Source organism: Lissotriton vulgaris, chromosome 9 (genome assembly GCF_964263255.1).
Source record: "Lissotriton vulgaris chromosome 9, aLisVul1.2, whole genome shotgun sequence".
Classification (NCBI taxonomy): domain Eukaryota; kingdom Metazoa; phylum Chordata; class Amphibia; order Caudata; family Salamandridae; genus Lissotriton; species Lissotriton vulgaris.
Window position 1 is genome coordinate 83,618,868 of NC_141697.1, and position 24,570 is coordinate 83,643,437.

The window sequence follows — 24,570 nt, forward strand, 5'->3', positions numbered from 1 at the left end:
CATTTTCATCATAATAAAATACAGTGAACATAATCTTCACAAAAGTTATTTACAAAAGTTTAAGCTATTGCCATAATAATTTACAATAACCTTTTTTTACGTGTTAATTATTAAAAAAATTACAAGCCATTGTTATTTGTAATATCAATACATCTAAGTCATGTAAATACAACACATATTGCGTTACAAATGCTATAGCTGTCTCATTTGCGAAAGTTAAAACTATTGGCATTGTAAATGACAAAGATATTAATTTTGCTATTTTCAAAACCAATACATAAATAAAAAAATGGTCATTTACAATACCAATAGCTCAAACTTTCCTAATGCGAGACCTATTGCATTGCAAATGCTTGTTGGTTTTTGCACAGCACAAGTTCCCATCATAATATACTATCTACACTGTCCAGGAGTGACTGTGGGTCTGAACCCAACTCCGACCGGAGGTTGGTATAAATGTCTCAATGATCTAGAGACACACTATCCCTGAAGGGTGACCAGATGATAGTATTGATCACAACAAGACTTTGATGGGAATCCTACATTTGTATATTGGTTTCACCCACAATCACTGTTTCGTTCTGTGTGTACTATTTATGTACTTGTATCAGCAGTAAATCACCCTGGTAATTGATTGACTAGTATGCTATCGTTACTCTGTTTTTGAGGTTCCCCTTTTTCCTCATAGACTAGACCCCTAGGTTTTCTTGTTATGAATATTATAATTGGGGATTGTAACCTAGGCTGGTCTATAAACTTCCCTTAGACCCTTCACACAGTATTAGGTTTTTATGTAAGCTTTAGTGGAAGCACGATTATCGGTAATAGTCGCTATGGATTCAAACAACATGATTCTCGAGGTGCAGCTATTCACATGGGCAGGAAGGATACAATAGACCATGTTGGTGGTTAGCGCACACTACTTTTAACCCATATGCTCCGCAGGCAAAGTTGCTGTAGAGTTCTTTTTTTTTTTACAAGTAGTTTGCATTGTCCAGCAACACTGTGTAAGATACTATGTCTACCACCTCATTGAAGGAGCTGTGTGTGACAAGGGGCAGGTTTTTAAGGCACAGTATCACCCAGGGAACTTGATATCCAGTTATTAAAGTTTGCACCACCTCATGATGTAGTGTTAGTAATTAGGTTATGGCGAGAACTAGACCGAGCTGATTCCAAGCTAGCTTTGATGACCAGTTTCCAGGATCTGATTTTCTTAATTGATGTCATGGCTGCTGGAGTAATCTGGGATAATTTGATTTGAGTTTTTGCTGTGCATATCAAATTAATTTACATGAAGTTTACTATCCTGTGATTGTCCTTAACAGTGTGTGCCAGTTTCTAGCTCGGTGTCAGGGCCCAAATGGGGGATTTGGCGGTGGACCAGGACAGCACCCTCATCTTGCTCCTACTTATGCAGCTGTCAATGCTCTCTGCATCATCGGCACACAGGAAGCATATGATGTCATCAACAGGTAGGCATCAACCTCGAAAACTATGTTTACTTTACTTGCTTGCTTCTCTCCAGTTTTTTTGTTTGTTGTATGCCTGCTAAAAGGTGAGCATCGCTGTTCAGAGCACACTGGCACTTTTGTAAATAGTACCCAATAAAATAAGAGCCAAAAATGTTTACTTCAGGGTAAAACCTATGTATATTAAACTATTGGTTTGTGTAACAATTTGAGGTTATTTGCATCCAATCTCATTCATATTCTTTATTTAAATACTCCAAATTAGGATAGGGCACATATGGGTGGTTGGTAGCTTAGCAGGCATGTTTATATAGAGGCATCCAGCCTCTTTGGCATCTGTTTGGAACAAAGACCACATTCCTCAAAATCTACAACTGAGGTATTACTTGGACATAATTAGAAAAAAATATTGTTTATGAATTATTTGTCCAAGTAATACATATCATCAGACTATCTGTGTGACTTCATGGATTACATTTGGGGAAATTCAAGCACACGAGCCAGGCCTTTACATTGCTGCAAAATGCCCTTGATATTCTTTCCTTCTGTAAACTGTTGAAAACGTAGTTAATTGGCCTAGCTCTTCTTTACTGGCCCCTTACCCAAGGTATAGTTGGAGCGTTGATGAAGGTTGTCAGTTTGTTTGAGCTTTATTTTATGCACAGTGCTTTTTATAAGGTATTCATTATGCTGTTTATTTTACCTGGAGCGGGTGCGTATTTTAAAAATGAAATGGTTACATTTTTCGATTAAACTCAAACAGAAGAATGGGCCAAAATGGATATGTAAGAAACCTATGAATTTTTTAAATGTGCAGAAGATATTGACTTTAGAGATGGTGGTTATTTCTACATTTCTGAATTAGGGGTCATCCATACTGTCATGTGATTCTGAGGGTAATTTGTGTTTTTTCGTGCTCACTGACTTACATTTGGAAGACAAAAATGTAGAGAAATTGAATAGGAAATAACAAATGTTTTACTATTCTATGCTCCCACACTTCTGATTAAAAATGGTACCCCAAGTCTTTGGTTGGGCTTATTGCCTGTGACAGGAAGGCCCTCAAAATGTAACCTAGAGACATCAACATTTTGCCTTGCAAATTAACCCATCCTGGTGATGTGGGTAGATGTAGTGTTTGGGGCCAGACGGCACCCAAGCTAATGTACCAGGCCCAGAAATTTCAAAAAAACGAAACACCTAGGGGAGTCTAGAGGGTTGCCAACCACTTCCAACGACTCAATATACACATTTTTGCCGTGGCTGAAGCAGTATGGAGGAGACGAGTCTGTGGTTTAGTAAACTTGGAAAGGCCACGAAAGTCATGTAAAATTATATTTGCAGAGGTAAAGGGTAAGGGCAATGACCTAGAATGAGCCAAAGTGTTTCGTATAAAAAGCCAAAATGATCTGATAAGAGGGCACTCACATATAATGTGCGTTATATCACAGCCGGAAGCAGAACATCTCCAACACAAGGAATGTGAAAGTAACTTAGCTTGATGTAATTTGACTGGAGACCAGTGCCATTCGTGGAGAATTTTAAAAATACAAAATGTAAGGCGAGCTTCTCGAACACCCTTATGTAATCCTTCCAAAATGAGATCCCATTGAGTGTCAGAGCAAGTCACAGATAGGCGTGTTTGCCATTTCAATTGAAGAGCTTTCGAAAGGGGTTGCGAAAATAGAGGGAGCAGGAAAGTCTCATAAAGACCAAAATTGACACCCTTAAAAGTTCCCCCTAAATTCAGATAGGATAAAATAAGAGCGACGGACAACAACTCAGGTGGGGAACTTAAATGTTTTGTGAGAGTTTGCTGAAGATGAGAGTATTTACAGGATTGTATGGGCGGTAGATGAAATTCCTCACTTAATTGGGAAAAGGATTTAAAATTGTCACCATGGAACAGTTGTTCCAGGGAATAATACCAGCTTCCTGCGATAGAGGCCAGGAAACAGTTCGACCTTGAACCCGAATAGCCGAATTAGACCATATAGGAGCATTAAGATGAAGCCGCGAGTTAGATTTAAGGAGACGTGACTTCTTTGCCAAGACTTAAACATGGCAGATAAGATAGGATTTTTGGCATCAAGAGAACTGGAACCCTTGCCATATAAAAGGGATAAACCAGGACCAGAGGCCAATAAATGGCGTTCAAGTGGCACCCATTGAGGGATGTCCTTAGATTTAGGTAAAATGAAAGAAAGATGGGAAAGATATAGGGCAAGGGAGTAGTGCTCGATCAAGGGAAGACCCAAACCTCCCTGCAATTGGTGGGATTTTAATTTATCAAAGGTGAGACGCGGCTTAGCTGTACCCCATATAAAAAAAATTATTTTTGAATCAATGGACCGAAGAGTAGCCAGAGGAATAGTCAAAGGGAGCATACCTAAAACATAAAGAAAATGTGGTAAGGTGACCATCTTAATCGCCTGAACCCGTCTCCAAAGGGATAAACCCAAGACCTTCCATTTATCGAAGTCCCTTTGCATTTGTGGAAGGGAGTTAAATTGTCCGTGACAACGTTATCCAATCCCCTATTGAGGAGTATTCCTAAGTATTTAATCCGATAAGGCTGCCAGTGAAATGGAAAACCAGAGATTGCATCCTTTCTAGTATCAAGGGACATAGGCAAGGCTTCGCTTTTGTCCCAGTTTATCTTCTAGCCAGAAAAAAAGAAGAAAAATCATGAATGACACGGAGGAGATCAGGAAGAGATCGCGAAAGGTTAGTAAGTGTAAGAAGAATATTGTCTGCATATAAATACATTTTTGAATGACCAATTGGAAGAGGAACACCCACCACAGCAGCCGATTGACGAATTGCAGCAGCCAGAGGTTCCATAGCCAAAAGAAAAAGAAGAGGGGAGAGCGGACAACATTGACGGGTACCCCGTCGAATAGGAAATGGAGTAGAGAGAAAACCTCCACAATTAACTTGGGCAGACAGGCTATCCTAAAGTAGTCTAACTTTGGCTATGAACTGATCACCTAATCCAAATTTCTGCATTATGGTAAAAAGGTATTTCCACTCAATACGGTCAAATGCTTTTTCAGCATCTAAAGAAAGGAGGGCATCATCTACAAGATGTTTAGCGGACCATAGGGCATGGGAGAGAGTACGTAAATGATTGCGGGAGGAACGACCGGGAACAAAACCTACTTGGGAGTTAAGGAAGGCAGAACCTTGCACAGCCGTGATGCTAGAATGCTGGCAAGAACCTTAACATCAGAATTTAAAAGAGATATAGGACGATAACCACTACACAATAGAGGATCCTTTCCAGGTTTTGGCAAGACCGCTATGATGGCTTTGTTAGAGATAGAACCAAGAGAAGACTCCTCCACAGCTTCCTCAAAGGCAGCATGAAGAGTATCAAGCATACTCCGACCAGTCCATTTAAAAAATTCAGGAGGGAAACCATCATCTCCCAGGGCTTTATGGTACGGGAAGGCAGATATAGCTGAAGAAATTTCCTCCTTCGTGATAGTTCCCTCAAGTTGAGCCCTACCCTCATCGGAGAGTCGCGGAAGATGAACTTCATCCAGAAATTTAGACATCGCTATCGGATCTACCTGACTGCCTGGGGAGTATAGAGATCTATAAAATGAGGCGAATTCCTCAACTATCTCTTGTGGCCGAGTAAGGATATCACCACCACTTGATCTTATTGCTGGAATTGCCATAGCGGCCTCTCTTTGGCGCAACTGCGCAGCCAATAACCGACCAGCTTTCTCTCCTTGTTCATAATGGCGGCCTTTCATCTTTTGTAAGGCATATTCCGCCTTAGAAGTAAAAAGAGTATTGAGGGACATACGCGCTTGTTCCAATAACTTTCGGTTTTGGAGAGATGGTTGCGAGATATATAATTGAGAGAGTCGGCAAATATCCTTTTCCAGTTCAATCTGCTTGGCAGCCTTCTTTTTATTATGAAGAGCAGCATCCCGCATAATTTGGCCTCTAATGGTTGCCTTAGCAGCTGCCCAAACCGTTCGTCTAGAGGAAACCGGGTCTGCATTATTGAGAAAATAATCATGTAAGTGGGATTGCAAAAGAAGTTTACCCGCTGGCGATTTGTATTTGTTGATATTCAAACGCCACGGTTTGCGCCCTGGACTCATAAGACCCAAATCTAGAGACAAAAGGACAGGAGAATGATCAGATATAGCTGCTTCTAAAATCTTAGAATCAGTAACCAGTCGGACTGAATCTTGCGAAAGAAGAAAGTAGTCAAGACGCAAAAACGTACCGTGAGTAGAAGAAAAAAACCTATATTCTTTATTCTGTGGATGACTTAGCCTCCAGTGGTCAACAAGACCAGCGTCCGAAAGAATGTCACCGAAGATGGCCCTGTCTGAAGCGTTGACCGTGTTATTGCAACCTGTTCTGTCAAGAGCAGGATCCAGTGCCAAGTTCCAATCGCCACCAATGAGAAAATGAGAAGCATTTATTTCCGTAAGAAGACGATTTGTCGAAGAAAACATTGCTTTTTGGAACCAAGCGGAGCGTATACAGAACCAAGACAAAGGAAGGAATTGCCGAGCTTCAATTTAACAAAAGCATACCGACCTTTCCGATCTGACCATGTCTTTAAAATTGTGAAAGGAAGTGACTTCCGAAAAAGAATGGCGACTCCGCATTTACGAATAGGATTAGGATTGGTGGGATCAGGTTTGGAGACTGAACTATGAATGACTTTACCAACCCAGTCTCTGCTGAGCTTACCAGACTCCATATCATCCAAATGAGTCTCCTGCAATAGAGCAACAACACATGCTTAGAATGTAAATAGGAAAGAACTTTCTTACGGTTTATGTAATGGGTGAGGCCATGAACATTCCAAGAAACCACAGACAACGGATAGATAGAAGGCATGATAATAGGATTAAGTTAACAATAAGTGAGGAAAAGCAGAGAGAAGAAAGAGGAGAAAGGCTACTCTGGGAGGGAAAAAAGAGAAGAAAAGAAGGAAAAAGAAAATTAAGTAAGAACAGTAGGAGAAAAGGGCAACCTGGACTGTTAACTGCGGGTCTGGGCGCACTTACAGCAACGCCAAGGGGAAATCGGACCCCCTTCGAGTAAAGAAGAATGGGGATCTAGAGGATAAATGATAACATTAAATATATAAAGCATAAGAAAATAAAATATCATCATAAAAGCCTGGACCAACTGTTGTACGTCCCCACAGGAGACTGTCACAAAATGTAATAAGAAGAGGAACCAATACATCAAAACCCCCAAGCATCCTAAAGATTATATGAGAAAGACATGAGAAAAGTGAAGAGAAGCAATAAGGATAAAGCAAAGGGGAGATAAGGCACAAAAAAGAAAAAGCGTGAGAGAGGTGGAGTAATAGACGTAGGAGAAAATATTAGGAGCAATTTAAAGAAATATGTGAAACCATCCACATCAGAATGAAGGAAATAGATAATGTCACATGTAACAACAAGTACAACATCATCGGAAGGGCAATGCATTGGAAAAGGAACAATCATAAAAGAGGTAATAACTTTGAATCCCTTAGAGTATTTATTTGATTGCAGCTTTTCTTCAATCACCTAATACAAAACGTAAAAGAACAAGGAGGCATAAGCCACAACATGAAACGGAGAACAAGGGTAAGCACACCACAAAGAAGAACAACACACCGTTAGAATAAAACCTAGACAAGAATAACATGACAAGAAAAAAGAGAAAACCTCTAAGGAGAAGAAAACAGGAATGAGAAACACCAACATTGTCATAGAAAAGGAAAGAGATAGGGAGTAAAAGAAGAGGAGGAAGGACCTCCTAAAGCCATACTACAGAGAAGAAACAAAAGAAAAATGATCAAACAGTTTAAAGCGAGAAAACAGTAAAACAAAGAATATCATATAAAACCAGAGTAGTTAATACATGAAATAAATGGCGAGAGGCGTAGCAACAGAACACCATAGCTAGGGGAGCGAACAGGAGGAGAGAAAGATCTCTTGTGGGATAGAGAACAGTCTTGTATATAATAAGCAAAACCTGTAATAATTAAATAACTGCAAACTGTAAATCACATATTAGTAAATATAGAAGAACAATAGGGTACAGTATACTATATAGGACACTAAGGAGGGTGGATCTTATTATATTATATCATTCATTAAAAAATCAGTGAGCAAAACGAGCAGTGAAAACATTATGAACTGTAAACATTGCCATACACTTATAGAATAAGAAAAAGTAATGAAACATTAAGACATCGAAAAAAATCAGTCCGCATCAGAAGGTGTCTTAAGAGGCGATCTGGATTTGTCTCTTTGCTGCGTAGTAGTGTGAGAAGAGACAGAACGTAGAGCAGATTCCTTGCCATCCTGAGAGCGAGGCAGACGAGTGAAATCTCTGCCACATTGTCTAGATTCAGGAGAGGAATACGATTAAGATGTTGGAAGATTCATAGAGGAGGATTTGGACTGAGAAGAGTGAGCATAGGAAGGAGACTGCGTGTCCATATCGTCGGACCTGATGTCATTCAGAAACTGCTGTAGTAGTGCAGGATCATGAAAGTCTTTGGACTCTCCATTCCTAGTAATACGAAAACGTGCAGGTTCAAATAATCCAGATTTGATGTTCATTTGCCGTAATTGGGGTCGCATGGAAAGAAACGCCTTCCGTCGTTCATTTGTTTCTTTAGAGCAATCTGCAGCCATGTAGATGATATGACCCTGGAACAGAAAGGAACCACGAGTGCGAGCCAGTGATAGAACCTGTCTGGTTTGCTCATGTCAAAGGATTGGTCTAGGTCTTGCAGAAGATCCAGGACGTGGTGGGCCCAATCTATGAGCACATTGGAGCTCAAGAGGAGGAGTAAAAGAAATTCCAGTAAAAGTGGGAAGGGCATCACAAAGAAAGGACTTCATGTCTTGCTTCTCAATATTTTCTGGAAAACCAAAAAAACGGATATTGTCCCTACGACTGCGATCTTCCAAATCGATGATCTTACTGTGTAGGAAAAGCAAGTCTTGATCTGAACCCTGAACAGAATCCAGACGACCCTCTATGTCCATTATTTTAGAGTCAATGACCTCAATCCTGGAGTGAAAAGCAGTAAGTTCTGCCCTGATAGACTTAGTTTCTGCAGTCAATGAAGTCCTAGCAATGTCCAGACCTTCTAACCGCCGGTTGACCCCAGATAGCTCTTGCAAAATGCGTTGCATAGTGTCAGATAAGGATTTATCACCCTGAGGCAATCAACTTGCGATGAAGGAGGTGACGTAGAGCCATTACCTTTAACTCCCATAGGAGAGGATTGCTTAACCACTTCATTGAAAAGTGGCTGTTTAGGCCCACGGCCACCATTTCTCTTGTTAGGCATATCTGTGCACCGCTTCAATGATGGTCTGCAGTAGCGAATGGAGGAAATATTGGAATATGAGGCAATGGTGAAGCCAGGAATGTATCAAATAACAATGAGGTAATAGGGTGTACACAGCAAGAAAATAGCCAATACGAACAGCAGGCAAGTAACTCCTGTAATTGGAAAATTATAACCAAACCTGCGTATGTAAACTACCTCATAAGCAATGCATGTAAAAACAGTAAATGGCTGCAAAGAAAAACAAAGCACATGAGCCTACAATAGAAAATAGTGACTGTAATTGAGAATTTAGCCGTCCGTCTTTTCCGTCTGCCTCTCCCTGTAGTAGTAGAACTGGTAAGGTACCATATTAGGGGAATAAGACAGTAAAACTGGGAAGGTCAAGTCAATCTGACACAAATATCACTTATGGCACAAAAAGCAGCTAAGCCAAAATGCCAAAACCAGTTGGTAAAAGTGAAAGGGAGAAATAAACCAGTACTCCTGCACCTGAATATGCCAGTACCATTATGTCTGCCCTTGTAAATGATAGTCGCTGTTTACTGCCACATGGAACAATCAAAAAATAGAAGTGATAATTCAGGCAATATTAGTTTTCCCCCCAGCACTGATAAAGCCGCTAGGCACATGTAATTAAGTAGCCATATTTCCGTGGAAAGCAAGTGTGCCAGTCTGTTAGGTTTCACTGTATTCCTGTGGTGGTGCCTTTCACCTTCAAAAAGTATTAATTGCAGGTTTTGAAGAAAAAAAAAACGAGCATGAGAACAGCCTGATGAGGGCGCTGCTTATTGTTCACTTTAACATCGTGAAAGAAAAGGCAGCTTTCAGCGTGTACAAAGCTCACCCCCACCGTCGGATGAGGCGCGGCCCTGTAGTTGCGCAGGCGCCGCCTCAGTTGAAGAGAGGCGCGGCCACAGAAGCGCGCGAGTCCAGAGGTGTACGCTGTGGGAGTTGGCCGCCTCACCGTCACTCCGCTACCATGGGATGAAGAGCTGCCGCACAAGAAAGAAGAATACCGCCGCAATCCTCACGCTGTCCGGAGCCTCGCCATCGTCGAAGAGACGTTCCACTCAAGCAGGTAGGTCGGAGAAGCTCGTCAGGATTCCGTCCCTCGGTGGAGCTCTCCTAGCAGGCGGCCATCTTCCTGCGTGGCCAGACCACGCCCCCAAGTGAATGTGGTTTCGATGAGGTCTTTATACAGTTTTGGACAGTTCCAATGTGATGTTAGGGACCCCATACATGGGAGGTAATGTTTCAACTGGGAGAAGTGCAGGATCTCGAGGTTGCATAAATATGAGACAAATGGCCTTCTTTTAACCCATACTTTGATGTTCTCAGAGAATTAAGAAAAGCTACTGGGACAAATGCACCTTGGATTCCCTGTGTCTCTAGTTTTCAGAAATGCCAAGGATTGAAAGGGTTCTGTGGTGGGAACTAGGGCTAGGGTGTCAGAGTATCACTATCCCACTCCTTTATATTGTTTTTTAAATATGTTTTAGGACTCTGGGGCCGAGCGCCTGAGTCCTTTGATGGTGGCTGCAGCCATTCTCCTCATGTTGTGCCAACCAATCAGAGCGATCGGTCTTGCCACACCCGCTAATCAGAATAATGCATTTTGAATTCTGTTCCCGCAGGACTCCTGCGGCACTAGATGTTGCTATTTCTTTTACCCTTAATTTCTCAAACTACTAAACAGATTTACACCAAATCACTTAAAGGGCGCTTTTGAGAAAAGATTTAGCTTTCTACCCACATTTGGAACAATTCATTTCAGTCATTTACTTGGTATCATCTAAAATTCTCTATGGAAATTGCATGGGGAAAAAGTGTTTTGTATCAAGCCAATCCCACCTTTTTTAGGTCGAGCATTTGAGACATCTTGTATATACTTTAGTGTATATATACTTTAGTATATACTTAAATGTGTATGCACTTTTATGGGCACTGGAGATCAGCCCTAGGACTAGTCTACTTCCGCTTAGGGACTTTTTTCCTGTTCAACTGCCTCTATTTAACTGTCTTGATAGAAAACGACTAGCAGTGGTCCGTAAAATACCAGAATTGCTTTCTGCTGAGGGACTTTCTTTTTTTTAAATTTTTCTGGCAACTGCCTCTATTTAACTTTCTTGATAGAAAACGACCAGCAGAGGTCAGTAAAGTACCAGAATCACTTCAGCATCTCTAAATTCCAATTCGTAGAAATTGTCTTCCACAAGCACCTTTATGTAGACAGTAATATTTTTGTTGAATCCTGTATTTTCAAATATATGACGGCTGAAGGCCCTGCTTTTATATTCAAAACAGAGCTTTGGACTAATCCATTTCCTGCTGAAAGGCAATGTGTTCCCATACCAGACATGTCAAGCAGTTTTGTGCTTACTTTCCCTCCATGTTAAAGAACAGTAGATGTTTCAGCACCCAGGCTAATGTGCTGCATATCTAAATACATATAAGGTCCCAAAGGTGAGACCGATTGCATTGCAAATGCTTGTCATTCTTTGTCCCCACTTGTCGAATCACCCTGATCCTTCCAGAAACGAGCTTGAGGTGTATGAGCTCTTTAAAAAAATAACAAAAAAAAGATTTTTGACAGTTTAATGAATATTCGTCAGATGGCACCAAAGTTACTAGCTAAATAATAAACTCTCTTCCTAGGGATACTACTTACGAATAATCACACAGTGGTGTCCGCCACTATTGTGTAATTAATATATACATTTGAAAAGCAATTTTCTTCTAAAAACAAATCCTTAGCTTAACCTATGGCGGCCTACATTGGTTAATTTGCACATATTTACTTTAAAATATAAAACTATTTCAAATACTGAAAAATAGTGTCTAGAAATAACTCGCTGACCAGGAACTTTCACAAACCTTTTTTAAATTAGGGATAAGAGTACCGAAGGCCAATGTGGTCTAATTAGTTGAAGCTTGAAAGGCTGGGAAAACTCCTGCTACCACCACTACCTAATCATGCTCTGTAGGTAGCAGTTGAGCCAGTTCTTGTTTTCCATTTCCTCTGCCAGGGTCTTGGAGCACTGAGCTTGATCTTTAAGCTTATTACTTCTTGTAAATCTATCCAAACCTTTAAACACCAGCTTTCTCTTCACAGAAAAATGTATATCTATTTTTTCTTCATGCATGCCATCTCTTTTTCTCTAGTGTCCCATTTGAGGAGGGAAAGAAATACAAACCAGAGTCTTATGCTGTCTGTATTCTGTACCTTCCTGTCTCTCATCGGGCGAAAGGAACTGTAGGAAATAAGCTTCATCCACTTTTAGTTTTTCAATCGAGAAATGTATTATTTAGCAGTAGAGTCAGAGCGAGAGGTATAAGGTCCCAAGATATCTCCATCAATTCTATCCAGGTTCAATAATCCACAACTAACATTCCCTTTAAGAACATAGGATAAACCAGTGGGAACACTCATAACAAATGCATCTTAAATGTTCCATGCACAAAGGGCAAACCGCCAATGCCACACAGCTCTGTGTTTTCTAAAAACAGAACAAAATACACAAACTATATACCAATACAAAACAAAAACTGGACAAAAGAACAAAACTTATAAAATACAATATAACATTTCAAAATTATGAATACATATTTTCCATAGAATCTGTTAGATGCTAGTCTCTTCAAGACATAACTTACATCACCAATCACAACTTGTTTTGGGTATTCATAACACTTTAACCTCATAACTAAATTTCATGTATTTTTTTGAGACATTGAAGCTTGCTTGTTATCATTATCATACTCGCTCAACTGGGACATTTCTTCTTTGCACTCACCCACTTTTACCTTGGCTATCCGGGACACATTCCAAAACTGTCCATTTGATATTTACACTTATTGTCCCCCGAAGTCCACAATTTGAATGGAATCTCTGAATTTAGAAACTTCTTTCTTCAACAATAGGGGTTCTTTGATACCAACCCAATCGCCCTATCTCAAACTTAAGGTCCCTGATCCTTACGTCTTTTAACATTTTAGCCTTTTTATACTGTATAATAGTCAGTCAGTCATATTAGCTTTATTTCGATAAAAACATATTTTAGAAGCTGCAATACACAGGTTGAAAAAAGCTATGTAATTAAGAGCACAAAACATTTTCTCAAACAATAAATGTATACTGTATCATTTGCTAATTTCTCCTCAACACTGGAAACCGGTTCTTCGAACTTTACATTCAAAGCTTTGATTCTCCAAAATGGACTCTTAAGATGATGCCACCTTTCTACCTCGCATCCGTTCACATGCCTTCTTACTCGTAATCAATATGGATGTGGCCACACTACTTCCGTGATGGCTGTTTCACAATCTACTCTTGATTTAATAGCACTTTGAATACATTAAACTAGTACTCCTTTAACTTGAGTAAGATACAATGGGATGTGCACATGTCTGACCCCACACTGATGCAGGTGTGGGTCCATTCAATATCGTTCAACTCTACGTGGCTCCAGTGTTCACTAATGTGTTTGCAGTGCGTGATTGTTATATGCGTTGATGCAATTAATACGCACAGGCTTGCTCTAAAGAGATCTTGGAGCAAGTGTTGCTGCTCAACCAAGCCATGCAAATAACCATTTCTGTCTGAACAAGCATATGTTCCCTTCATCCTTCCTACCCCTAAACGGGGACGGAGAGGGATGCCCTGCTTGCAATCACATTTCCTCCCAAATTTAAATAACGCGCGAGCCTCTGACTCTTGCTTACTTCAGAGGATTTTTTTAATTTTATTTTAATCATGGCCAGGGAATTACTTCCCAGCGATTGAAACTAAGAATTGTAATAATTTATGAGGAGGTAAAATAGTGTTAATTTTCTAGACCAGAAATTTGTAGTCCATCAATTTGTGGGAATTGGAATACCCACATAAGAGTAATTTGGATGGTGAATTATTCCAAAGCGAGTTGCTGTAGGAATGTTAGTCCTGTTTGGGAGTCAAGATGGACCTGCTTCCTCTTCTCTCCACAGCAACCAGCTCTCCCTTCTTACACAGTTGAAGGAGAAAATGTGAGCCTTCTTTTTATGATTACACATCAAAATAGTTTGAGATCTGAAGTGACTATCTAATTTAAAAAGGCATGTATGTTAATTTATTTTCAGTTTCACTCTATGTATTTGAAAAAATATACATTGTACAATGAAAAGGCTATTACTTGAAACTTTGCCCATCCTTTTTATTGTAGAAGTTGTTCGTCCACTAGAATCTAATGTTCTTTTTCTGTTTTTCAGGGAAAAGCTTTTGGAGTTCTTGTTTGCGCTGAAACAGCCAGATGGCTCTTTTCTCATGCACATCGGTGGTGAAGTTGATGTTCGGTTAGTTCTGACTATATCTTTTCACACAGACCAGTAATGTGCTAGTTTAAGATGTCTAATGTTTAGTTTGTCGTGAGCGCATTTTCATAATCTCAGCAATTACCCACAAGCTTCTTGCATTGGTTGGGACTGTTTGTGGGTATTGCTTTATTGGTGGCCTTGTAGAACACTCATGTAATGCTGTAGCTATCAGAGCACTTATCTGTGACTGTGCAACTCTAGCCTCATGAGGAATAAATCCTACCTCACGTTTATGAACTCATTCACATCTTGAACCCTGGAATGTATTTATATGCTTTAATGCCATTTTCTTCCTTCTGTGAGCATGCAATACATACATGTCTGGATGTACAACTAGATTTGTGAAGTTGTCTGGTGTATAGTGTTTGGCAAGATATACAGATGCCCTACTCCAAAAACTTGAAACTTGCAGAAATCTATGATGACTGTCTTTTGAATAAAATCATTTTATTGTTCAAATTGCGGAAACCTTGTCAGCATCTTTTAATAGTTGATAATGTCTCCACTCTCACTACAAGTTGAGCACCTTCACTCTGTCTCACCAGGTCTATTGCACTTGTTCACCGTATGCATATAAAGGCACCCAGCACTATTCTTAAGTGATATATGTATTGGTCTCCCTAACTTTGTATAATGTGGCCTTCTTTGAAGTAGACCTTCTAATTTTTTTTTATTTTTTTTTACAATATAACAACATACATGAAAATCAAGAGGTTGTGAATTGTGAAGAGCCACGGGTGGCCACTTATGTTGAATGACAAAATACACCATTTTTTTTATTAATATTCGAGGAGGCATTTGACGCCCTAAAAACAGATGGAAGCCTAAACGTTTTGTTGTACGGTCTCTATTGTGAGATGGGTATGTTTATGCTACACTAATTAATGCCAAAGATAGCCAGGAGGAGCAAGGGTGACATTTTACGAATCAAAAAGCTTTAATTCTTGGCCTGGAGGGTTAAATGCTTGTTACTTTCTGGCTCACTGGATTATATTTTTCAAAACTCAACATTTTATAGACTTGCTAACAATACAGAAACTATTATGGTATAATTCAGACTTGCATAACGTCTGTAGAATGTGGAACTCTAAGCTTTTGAGTGGTTTCGTTTCCTTCACATGTTTTTATATGTTTTAGCTGCGGGAAACCGAAATCCTGGCAGGTTGAATGGTCTGTTCTCCACTTTGCTTCAGCACAGTTAGAATTTATGGGTGAAATGTCTGTGACTGACAACTTTGGATTATCTTCAAGGTTCACATGTGATGTTGACCTTCTTTCACTCCATTTTACCTGTCTGGACAAGTTAACAAAAAATACTAGTCCATGGTCCTGTGATCCGTGCTAATTGCGCCATTGAGCGGAATGCAAAGTGAAATTATTATAATTGTTTAGACCATCTCCTCTATATAAGTCACACTTGGCTTCTTAGTAAAACTGTTTTGCTTGGTTTAGGTAGCCTAATTTATTGGCTACTTTTCATTAAATGGTCTTTGATTTCATAAAGTAAAAAAAATTAAGTGAATTCTGATTTGTCTATTTTTGTATTCTTAGGAGCGCTTATTGTGCTGCATCAGTGGCTTCTTTAACGAATATCATTACCCCTACTTTATTTGAAGGCACACCGGAGTGGATTTTGAGGTAAGGTAATTATTGGGTTTGATGTAGATTTGTTATTAGTGCCACCTGGGCATTAGGGGCCCATGTGATGCAACCGCTTCCACTGTGTCTAGATCTACAACCATTCTGAGGCCATGTGATGAATATTCTTTGTCTCAAACCATAAGCCAATTAGGCCAGTCATGTCCCATATTTAACTGACTGACTACATCTAACGGTTACATCATCATCATGTTTTGAAAATAATGCAATTTGTTTGACAAATTAGGACACCTGTACATTTTAGTGTATATTGTATTCCTACTTTTAATAAGGCAAAGTTTATTGGTCATTAGGTGTTAATAATTGAAGTTATTCCACCGACAATATGATGATAGTAAGAGTGAGACATGAATGAGCAAGGTGTTAATAATAACTGAAAACTACATTTTGCATTACTCCTGAAACAAAAGGAATTAACGAGCAACAACGCGCGCTCTGTTAAGATAAAATTATTTGTTTTGGGTGAATTTTCTATGATTTTTTCATTATGTCCATGTAACCATTTTGTGTTCCAAAGTGCAGATAGTAATTAATTCTGTTTTATACCCTGGCTTTAAAACAAGGTGCCAGAACTGGGAGGGTGGAATAGGCGGTGTCCCTGGGATGGAAGCACACGGAGGTTACACGTTCTGTGGATTTGCAGCACTGGTCATCCTAAAGAAAGAGCGACTGTTGGATCTTAAATGTTTGCTGGTAGGTGCATTTAGATTATACAGTAATTTTGTGTTTTTTTTTTAAATTTATTTTTATTAGGAGCATTACGGCTGCAATCGTAAAACCTATGTAGGCAGTGTTCATTGGTAGTTGTTCACAAGCCTACAAACAGGTGTTACTCTCACTGTATATCCTATACTAGCAACTGGTTTGAGATTAGAAATAAAACATCCTACTTCGCTTTTAATGATGTTCATTTTCTGGGCCAATTTTCTGCCTAGAGGACTGTAACAGTATTCTCTTTTAAAACTTCTTCTATCGCTTTCTTTCCTTTTCAACTCTGAGCACCTCTGTTGTGCCTGCCTAAACTTTACCCATTTTTGGTCCCTAATAACAAGAAAGGAATTTAATTTATGTTGTATATAGTGCTTACTGTCTCCGCTTTTGTGGTGGTGTGACTCTGTAAATCACAGGTGCTACTATTTTCCACCTCCATGGTATTACATTTTGCTATCTCTTTTAATCCTGTCATTGATCAGACAAGTGTTTAAAAAAATCAGGTGGGGTCACTATTTGTTGTACTTATTGTTTGAACTTTTTTGAAATAATTTCCTAGTTATTTCAATGATTAAAGAAATGCTATTCATTTAACAGAGCTGCAACTGAACTGTTGTAGATATATTTTATACATGTACCTACATGCTTGATAGCATTAATCAAATCCATACACATTGAATGGTGCTTTTAACAGTAATAAGGTTGATTATAAACGTTCATAAAAATATCAAGTTTGAGAATAAATGAAGATTGTGCTATTTGTATTGTAGTTTGTAAAAGGATGGAGGGGGTGGCTATCCACGTATGCATCATAGGATCTTCTTTGGTAGTCACAAACATCAGAATAATTCCTCACTCCATGCAGACACCCAGATCACGGTATGTCTGACTTCAACAAATAAATAGAAAAGGGTGAAGAGTCCAGCATCTCCAGATGTTGCAGAGCACCCTTCAAAAGCATATTGCAGGCAAGACTTTCTGTGAGGAAGTAATTTAGAAAACCTGTCACAAAACTACATTGCAGCATCCATCCCACAACTGCTGCCTGCTTGTCTAACTTATGAGAAAAAGAGCAGTTTAAAAGGGTTGTTTTGTAAGAGGTTTTTATTTTTATTTAAATCAATCTGTCCCAGGCACGTTCAATCCCCATAATGCCATTTCTGCCAGTTGCCACACATTCGGGTATGTTTTTTTAGCTCGTTTGAGTTTAGAATTCTCTTTATTTCACCTGATATCTTTTACTTCTCGCAAGCAAGCCAAACATTTCTCTTCCTTTTCGGGAGGCTTTTTTCCTATCTGAGTGTCTTTTCTGTTTCTCATTTTAAGTACCCTGCCTGTTGGAGAAAGAAAGCTTCTTCAGACAAGATTGTTTGGTGTGTTTTTCTTCATCTCATTCTGTAAATGATTATGAAGTTTGTAAAAAGAAACAAAAATTCAGAAAAGACCCTTGGGGTTTAAAATAGAGTTGTGATCTATGAGCAGGGCATCCCTGTTGAAAACCTCTGCACTGAAAGGCTTGCCATCTAAGATGATGATGCTCCTCCACCATCATCCCCGCTCCAGCAAGTCTTTGACATCCTGTTATATCGTTCCTGCAGAAGACTCACTGCAGCCTCACAATTTCCCTCTATCTCACAGATTTATTTCACTGCTAATATCACTGTTGCCTAAACGAATACTGCATCTGTCACCTCTAAGATCTCCAGGTGATCATATTCTTCCTCAAACTCCTAAGATGGCCAATGTCACTGCCCTCCTAAGGCTTTCCAGGCAAGACATTTGGGGTAGTCTCACGTATATTATGAAAGACCTCCTAAAAATGTTTTTGGTATGTAGGAATTCGAAGAGATGATATTAGAAGACTCTCTTGACACATTAGTACCATGTTAGTCTCTGACTTGGCAGCATCAGCGTATTGCCTTAGAATCACCTTGTGACATTCATCCTGATTGCCCCTTAATACAGTGAAGCCCGATGCAAACTTGAAATCCTAAGCCTCTCCTTCTTTGTCTCATTCTTGTTTGTGCAACGTATCAAGAGGAAATGGTGAGGATGAAGAATGAGGCCATGAAGGCTGTGGGTCTCGAGAAGAAAAAAATGTTCAGATCTCAAGACCAACACAGAAACCGCCTCTACTACCCTCTGAGGGTTCAATCCTCTTGCAAGTGCCATCACCAGGAGGGCCAGACAAACCCCTACCTGTGGAGGAGGATCCAAAAAAATGTTTCTATGCAGCTGCCAGCACCTCAGTGTCTTCTTTCTAACAGCCATAAGTGATTTCTTGATGGCCCCTCTATCCGGTCGTCACTCTATTTGAGTGAACAGTATCTTTGCACTTGAAGGAGTGGGAAAATACCACTTCTTCCACTTAAGCCAACATTGAGATTCTGTTAGCATAAGAAAAGAGACCTCCATACTGCTAAAGAAGCATGTAATCCAACCAGTCCCTGCCTTAGACAGAGGGAGCAGGAGCTACATGATATATTTTGTGGTTCAGAAAGGCCAGCATACAGAATTTAGACCAATATATGGATTGGCGCAGGGCCAACAAGTAGATCAAAAGGGAAACATTTAAATGCCAACCCTTTATCATATTTTCCTCACCTCCTGCATAGGTAATAATTGTGCGCTAAGATCTGCAAGATGCCTGCTTCCTCAGTACTATAACAAAGAAGCACAGGATGTACCTTAGACTTGGGGTAAGAACATCACACTACTGATATGCAGTACTTCCTTTTTGTCTGAAATCTGCACCTCAAACTTGTTCAGAATGCATGGCATTAGTAGCAGCCCAACTTAGCGGTCTAGGAGCATATGCTTAAAAATCTAATGCTGGGCATACCAGATGCTCTTTAGTCAGAAAGTTCTAGACTTGAAGAGGGGGCAATCTCCTGCGGAACCTTCTTTGCCAGTCAGTCAGCTGGAACAAGAACAAGAACCTGAAAGGTGCCCTCTTAAAAAACTTCCAACAGGAGGAATGAGACAGTGGCAGAAACAAACTACTCCAAAGAGCTGCCAGCAACACCAGCACCCCAGTAGAACCACAAGCAGGCAGGCTGACAACAAGGCAAAACTAAGGGAAAACATGGAAACTAGCAAAGCAGAAAATACCCAGAAGCATTGCCATGCACCAGGTAGTGTTATTTGCAGGGTTTAAATACTAGGCCCTGACCTTGAGGAAAAACTGGAAACACAGCAATTCTGCCATTTAGGTTTTGACTTAACATCGCCAAGCCTTTTAAATGGTGGCCAGTATGGATTTTACTAAGAAAATCACAAATGGTCTCTGGGTGACAAATATTTTGCAGAATGGGCTATCCAACGATAGATCTCTTCGCAACATCTAAAATGCTAAGTCTTTGTGTGTTGGATATTGGCGCTAGGCTTGTTGGGCAATTCTCTTTTGTCTTTCCTGCAATTCCTTTGATCCCCAAAGTCATACTGAACATCCAGCATTAACCGGCGACAATGACCCTCGTGAATTCATGCTGTCCTAGACACTAGTAGTAACTGTCTCTGTTACAAGTGTTTGCAAACCATGCAAACAGAACCAGTTAACCAGCTTGCCATATCAGTTATTCCACCCAACATTGGCTTCCTTGAATGTGGCAGCCTGGATCCTGAGATTAGATATGTACATCTAAATCTTCCAGTCATGTGTGGATATTCTGAAAGTAGACAGACTTCTTTCATCAAGAGTTTGCTGTTACATAAAAAGTAGCTACAATCCTGCTGTGTGCCAGAAGAAAGTCTTGCTTCCATCCCTATTACATCTGGCCCAATCATAATCTCAATTGTCTACCACAAGGTTCACCATGCAGCTGATGCAACTTTCAGGAAAGGTCCGGATAGGGCAGCATTTTATCAAGATTCCTGTTAGTATTAATTTTTTAAATGCCAGAAAAAGCCTGTCCTCATGTAAGTACACTGCCTCCTCCTTGAGATCAAAATTTGGATTTATAAAAATAATAGTTCCTCCCTTTTTGCCTGTTCTCAAGACTTCATTGTAGCATCTTTCTTGCAAGACTGCCTTTCTAGTGGCTATCACCTCAGCTCGTAGGATCTTACTATAGTGTGAACATTCCCTTCCAATGCTTTCATAAGCTATGTTTCATGGGTACAGTTCCCTGTTGGAGATAAACCCTGTGGATATAACCCTTCAGTTTTTCGGATCCACGGATTTTCGGATTTGTTAACAGTTACAGATACAATTTATTCCACTCAGTATGATCTAGTTTTATACACCACTCCTAGTGGTCTGACACTCCTTTCCTTGCCTTTCCTCACTAAAACCTCACTATTGTTTTAAAACATCCAGAAAGATTAATCTTATCTCACTTAAATGAATCAAAAGCCCACTCTGGCTGAATAAAATCGATCCCTTTGTAACAAATCCTCTCAACAATCAAATCCTTCCAGATTGTTTACAGTGAACCCTAATCTTCCATTAAACTGACCCCAGCTCCTATTATATCTACTTCACACATCAGATACATGTTCTCTGCCTGCTGGTGTCTCCTTCTTTCACTACAGACACCATAACCTCTACCCAGCACTCCCTTTATCAACACTTGAAGCCACTTAAGGTCTAATTGCCCTGCACAAATCTGCCATTTTTAGGTGTCGCCTGTCGATGCGCATGCGCATCGAGCTTGCGAGACTATGGGGGCTTAAACACTCTTTAACTAACTTGCAAGGAATCGTGGCGATTCCTTGCAGTGCCCGTGAAATTCAAGCTCAATGCGCATTGAGCTTGAAAGCGCGTGCACATGCCCCCAGCCGCCTGCCTTGCATGGATTTTCCTTCGCTCGCATTTCTCCTCCCCCCTCCCCAGCCGCCAGCACCTCCCCTCTCTCTCCCTGCATTTTCACGGCCGCCATTTTTATTTCCTTTCAGCCCGGCCGCACGGCCAATGCTTGTTGGTAAACTATGTCCTTCGCAAGTGACCCTCCGTTCAGTGGTCTTCCTTGATTGCAGTTTCCTACTTCCTGGCGAGTGTCCGTGCAGTTGTCCCCAGCCTGAAGAAACACAGTCTGGAGTTTAATTTAATCTACTGCTTGTTATTCTTTCCCTCGGCTCGTGTATCAGCCCGCTTCATGGACGCAGCGATTTTTCTTGCAATCAAAAGCAAAGCTTGCCCCGGCTTGAAAACATGTCTGTAAATCTTCTTTTGAGGAATTATGCCCCTCTGCCGCCCCACCCCCTTTCCGCCCGTCACTGCCTGTTATTTTCAATGCTTTGTGACTTAATATCCCATGCCGTGGTCCCCCCTCTCCGCGCCCATCGCTGCCTATTATTGTTCAGTGCTGCAGCACCCGTTGCAGTCACTTAAGATCCCCGTGCCTTCCCCTCCACCACCACCACTTCCCGCTCGTCGCTGCCTGTTAATTTTAGTGCTTCGGCACTGGTCACCGTCACTAGCTGCTGCTCAACAAGTTAGTTAGTTTTACACCTGTACTGTGACTCATGTGAGAGAACAATAATACTATTAAATCTTAAAACGACAGCAACGTTTCAAATCTCAGTATAACTTCTTAGGGGAAACCATTTCTAAGCATAGGGCATAAGTAACACATGCTTCCATAGCACATACCTTTGCCTACACATCCAGTACACGCCGTTCTTCAAACGGTCCTAAGTGATGGCGCCTGGTTATAAAAAAGCATCCGCACAGATGTACTGGGAGGCAATCTTGTGTTTAAGTGCTTTGCCGACAACAACTCACCTGAGAGCACAGAAGCATGACCAACTCCACCATAGAACTTCTGGATTTTATGCACACCAAACCGAAAAAAAACAAATAGATATCTGGTCACATCTCAAAGACAGTCTGCTCAGCCCACGGTGACACGTAGCAATACTTTTCACACGTAAACTAAAACGAGCAAGTGGCTACATTTATGTAATTTCATTCTTAAGGAGAGCAAAGAGACACATTTCAGTGTAAAACCATCTACGTTACAATTAAAAGTATAGAATGGCGAAAATGGGCCATTAGAAGTTTGGAAAGAGGAAAATGCCTGCGTTAGTAAGAAAGAATAATAGCACATGCGGTTTGTGTGTCTCTCAAAACGTATCCCTTAACTCATCTCTGTACCACACATTAGTCGTGTCAATTGAAGACAAAAACAACTGCAACTTTAGATCTGTTTGCGTTTATATTACTGGTGACAATGTGCAGGGCATCTGCTGTATTGATCCATAGTATCTACGTTATGCTGCTTCACAGCGTGTGGTCATTACATGCAGAGAAGGGAAATTGCTCCATGACCTTTGCTTTCTCCGTTGCTCTTCTGCCTTCAGCCTTCTAACTATCAAACAAGCTTCCAGTTTGTTTGGTGGCAGCAGACATCCCAAACACTCTCATTAAAACGTTGACCCTTGACCTGCAGTAATCCTTCGCAGAAGTGCAAGTGGTAGCACATTAGATGTTTGCAAGTGTTTATAAATACATTATGAGTATTCCTTTGTTGAACATTTGTAATACATTCTCAAAACCCCACACTTTTGCATGCACATATTGATTTACAGGGATGCACTCAGCGCAACCACAGCCTCACTCAGCGCAAACCACAGCCTCACTCAGCGCAAACCACAGCCTCACTCAGCGCAAACCACAGCCTCACTCAGCGCAAACCACAGCCTCACTCAGCGCAAACCACAGCCTCACTCAGCGCAAACCACAGCCTCACTCAGCGCAAACCACAGCCTCACTCAGCGCAAACCACAGCCTCACTCAGCGCAAACCACAGCCTCACTCAGCGCAAACCACAGCCTCACTCAGCGCAAACCACAGCCTCACTCAGCGCAAACCACAGCCTCACTCAGCGCAAACCACAGCCTCACTCAGCGCAAACCACAGCCTCACTCAGCGCAAACCACAGCCTCACTCAGCTCAACCACAGCCTCACTCAGCTCAACCACAGCCTCACTCAGCTCAACCACAGCCTCACTCAGCTCAACCACAGCCTCACTCAGCTCAACCACAGCCTCACTCAGCTCAACCACAGCCTCACTCAGCGCAACCACAGCCTCACTCAGCGCAACCACAGCCTCACTCAGCATCACCACAGCATCACTGGTTCAAATATGTTCTCTCAATGTTTCAAGCTTTCTTACAAATGACAAAAAAGATGTTAATATTTCACTTCTGTTCTTGGATTTTCGTCACAATAAAATACACAGAACATAATTAACTAAAGATATTTAAAAAAGTTTAAGCTATTGCAATTATAAAATAAAATCACTTTTATTTACGAATTAATTATTTAAAAGCCATTGTTATTTGTAATATCAATACTTCTAAGTCACGTAAATACAAAACATGTTGCATTACAAATGCTAGAGGTGTCACATTTGCGAAAGTTATAACTGTTGGCATTGTAAATGACAAAGCTATTTATTTCGCTATTTTAAAAAACACATAAATAAAAAAAATGTCATTTATAAGACCAATAGCTCCAACTTTCCTATTGCGAGACCTGTTGCATTTCCAATGCTTGTTTAAAACTGGCTTCTTTCCTCTCACTTTTGAGAAATGAACCTTTCTGCCTCAAATATTAGTTTCCTTATCAGTTATAGAGCACTCCTTAAAATTGGCTATTACCACACTTGTAACATATTTTAAACAATGTATTTTCCACTAGTATCTTCAATGCAACACACCCCTACAACACACTTGCCCCTTCACTTCAATCTTAACTCTTCTCTGAAGTGATGACTTATTTTGCCACTGCTAAATAGCACTTATAGCACAAATAACCTCATCCAACTTTGACTCTCCTATTAACCATACTCTGTTCTAATCTTCGAATTCTTGGAATGAACCGTTATGTAGTCAGGCAAAGTCCCAGAAGAAAATTGCTAACATTACAAGAAGGGGGAAGCTTCCTGAAAGTGGCTATGTATTGATCCACTTTTGCAATTCCCCTTGATCTCCATCATGTAAACTGTCAAGTTTATGTTTAACACGGGTTTGTAAATGCATCTCTTCATTGTTGAATCAGTTTGTTTTCTCCTTCAAAGGAAAAACTT

General features: G+C 40.4%; 1 protein-coding gene across 1 annotated transcript in view; it reads left to right on the plus strand.

Annotated features, from left to right (window-relative positions):
- The window catches only part of FNTB (farnesyltransferase, CAAX box, subunit beta), a 150,602-nt gene that overhangs the window by 50,050 nt on the left and 75,982 nt on the right, over window positions 1–24,570 (plus strand). Inside the window, exons 5-8 of the mRNA XM_086937107.1 lie at window positions 1,329–1,475; window positions 14,062–14,145; window positions 15,718–15,804; window positions 16,389–16,518. Coding sequence (XP_086793233.1) covers window positions 1,329–1,475; window positions 14,062–14,145; window positions 15,718–15,804; window positions 16,389–16,518 — 448 coding nt within the window. The remainder of the gene's footprint in view (window positions 1–1,328; window positions 1,476–14,061; window positions 14,146–15,717; window positions 15,805–16,388; window positions 16,519–24,570) is intronic.